The 2086-nt window shown below is 33.7% G+C and overlaps 1 protein-coding gene across 3 annotated transcripts in view; it reads right to left on the reverse strand.

The window, feature by feature from the left end:
* The window catches only part of PHKA1 (phosphorylase kinase regulatory subunit alpha 1), a 404208-nt gene that overhangs the window by 292959 nt on the left and 109163 nt on the right, over positions 1 to 2086 (reverse strand). For all 3 annotated transcript variants that reach the window (XM_003803354.3, XM_003803353.3, XM_012813746.2), the window contains exon 13: positions 1459 to 1537. In XM_003803354.3, the coding sequence (XP_003803402.1) occupies positions 1459 to 1537 (79 nt within the window). The remainder of the gene's footprint in view (positions 1 to 1458; positions 1538 to 2086) is intronic.

The following is a 2086-nucleotide window of genomic DNA, read 5'->3' on the forward strand; positions in this document are numbered from 1 at the left end:
AAAGTCTCCATTTTTTTATGGCTGAATAGTATTCCATGATGTATGGAAAAGCTATGGTAATAAACATATACCATAGTTTTTTAATCCAGTCATGGATTGATGGGCATTTGACTTGATTCCACATCTTAGTTATTCTGAATTGAATTGTGATAAACATTTTATTGCAAATGTCCTTATGGTAGAATAATTTTTCTTCTTATGTGTAGATATCTAGTAATGGGATTATGGGATCAAATGGAAGATCTACTTTTACTTCTTTGAAGATTCTCCATACTTCCTTCCAAAGAGATAACCAAGAATTTCGAGGCTAAAAGTTAGATGGCACCTACTCCAATCCTAAAATTTAGCTCTACGGCAGGATTTTGGGAGGAAGAGGAAGCTGTGAGCCAAGCCTCAAAGTTTTCAATGAATAGCAACCAGGAGATCATTATAGGCAGATGGCATAAGCTTCAAAAATCAATGACCTCCCTCAGTGACATGGGAGGGAAAGATTAATGATCTTTATATAATGTCTGCTATAAAGCAAAAACTACCTGTACGACTACATAGTATATCAAGTCTAAGAAGGTTTAGAAAACACACAGGCTTATTTTCCATATAGAACCAACTCCAAAGTCAACTCTCTGGAAGCAACCATTTCAAAGGAGCTTCACAGCAGGACTCAACACTGTATTGGATAATGATGTTAGAGATTCAAAAATCATCCCAAGCCTTCTATCCTAGGAGACTAAAATAATGGGAATATCATTGAAAGACATAAGGAATGTGGGAAGATGTGCTTTTACTGGGAAAGGTGAAAGGATGGGATGGAGACAAAAGAGGTTAGTTTTGGGTTTAAAGTACAAATGCTAGAGATGTTTTGTAGTTATTGGGACTAGAGTTCTTAAGATGTTTATTCATCTCAACCCAGTGTTTTACATAGAGTAGATGTCCCTAAATTTAATTGTTAAGAACAAAAATAAATGTTTGGAGAACTCTCCAATGAAGGAATAGTTGGAGGCATGGAAGCAAATTTATCATGAGGGAGATATGCCTAGCAAACTAATACAGGGTATAAATACATAAATACAAAGAGTCTTTGACTCTTGTACAGAACTATTAGAGAACATATGGGAAAAAAAGTAGTAGTAGCAGAAAAAGCAAATAAGGAGTGGTCAGAGAGAAAACAGAGATAATCAGGAAGCCAAAACATCATGACAGTTAAAAGAAAAGAGTTTCCAGAAATAAGGAATGGTTAAAATATCAGATAATATTTTGGAGTCCTCTGACATATTACTCATTTATATTTAAGATTAATAGTAATTTTGAAATGATATGAAACCAAGTTCATAATGTGCTTTTTGAAGCCTAATGAAATGTTAGCTGAAGAATAAAGACATAATATACTAGCCCAATGATTTTTGCCCATAACCAGACCCTTAATATAAAATTTTTGTTGCTGAGAATAAGAATACATACCTTGAACCACAACATCTGGCTTTGGTACAGTAGAAAACCTACGATTCAGGGGATCAATTTCTCCAGGAGCTAAAAATCCCTAAAGAAAAACCATGAAAAGATGGATTATTAAGTCTCAAAAAAGAAAAACCCTAATGTTTGAGGGCATTCCTATGCTCATAACCCTATATCATAACATTTGAGAGGCAGGTATAGAAAGAAATGTTTGAATTCCCTGAATTCACATCAAAATTAATTTTATCTGAAGATAATTTCTATTGGCAGCCAAAGATTATTTTATTGGGAGCAGGTTAGGTATAAATTATAAACAAAATTGTTCAAGTTAGATCTGCATACACATATGATTAGATGATTAGACCACAGTGCTTATTAGTAATTTAAGACATTTTTCCTGATGTTTTCTTCTTTGCTTATGTGCCTGCTGTGCCTTTTGCTCAGCAGAAATTATCTTGGCTTCAGTTCTGTTCTTTATGAAATAAGATTAACTCACCTATTTTTCCCTTAAGAATATCTTTTCTTATTGAATTTAATTTTTTATTGAATGATAACTATGTACATTAATGCACTTCTGGGGTACAGTGTGGGGTTTTCACACACAATCCGAAACACTTCCATCAAACTGGTTAAC

This window comes from Otolemur garnettii, unplaced genomic scaffold (assembly GCF_000181295.1).
Source record: "Otolemur garnettii isolate 467f Iridium unplaced genomic scaffold, OtoGar3 scaffold00295, whole genome shotgun sequence".
Lineage (NCBI taxonomy): Eukaryota > Metazoa > Chordata > Mammalia > Primates > Galagidae > Otolemur > Otolemur garnettii.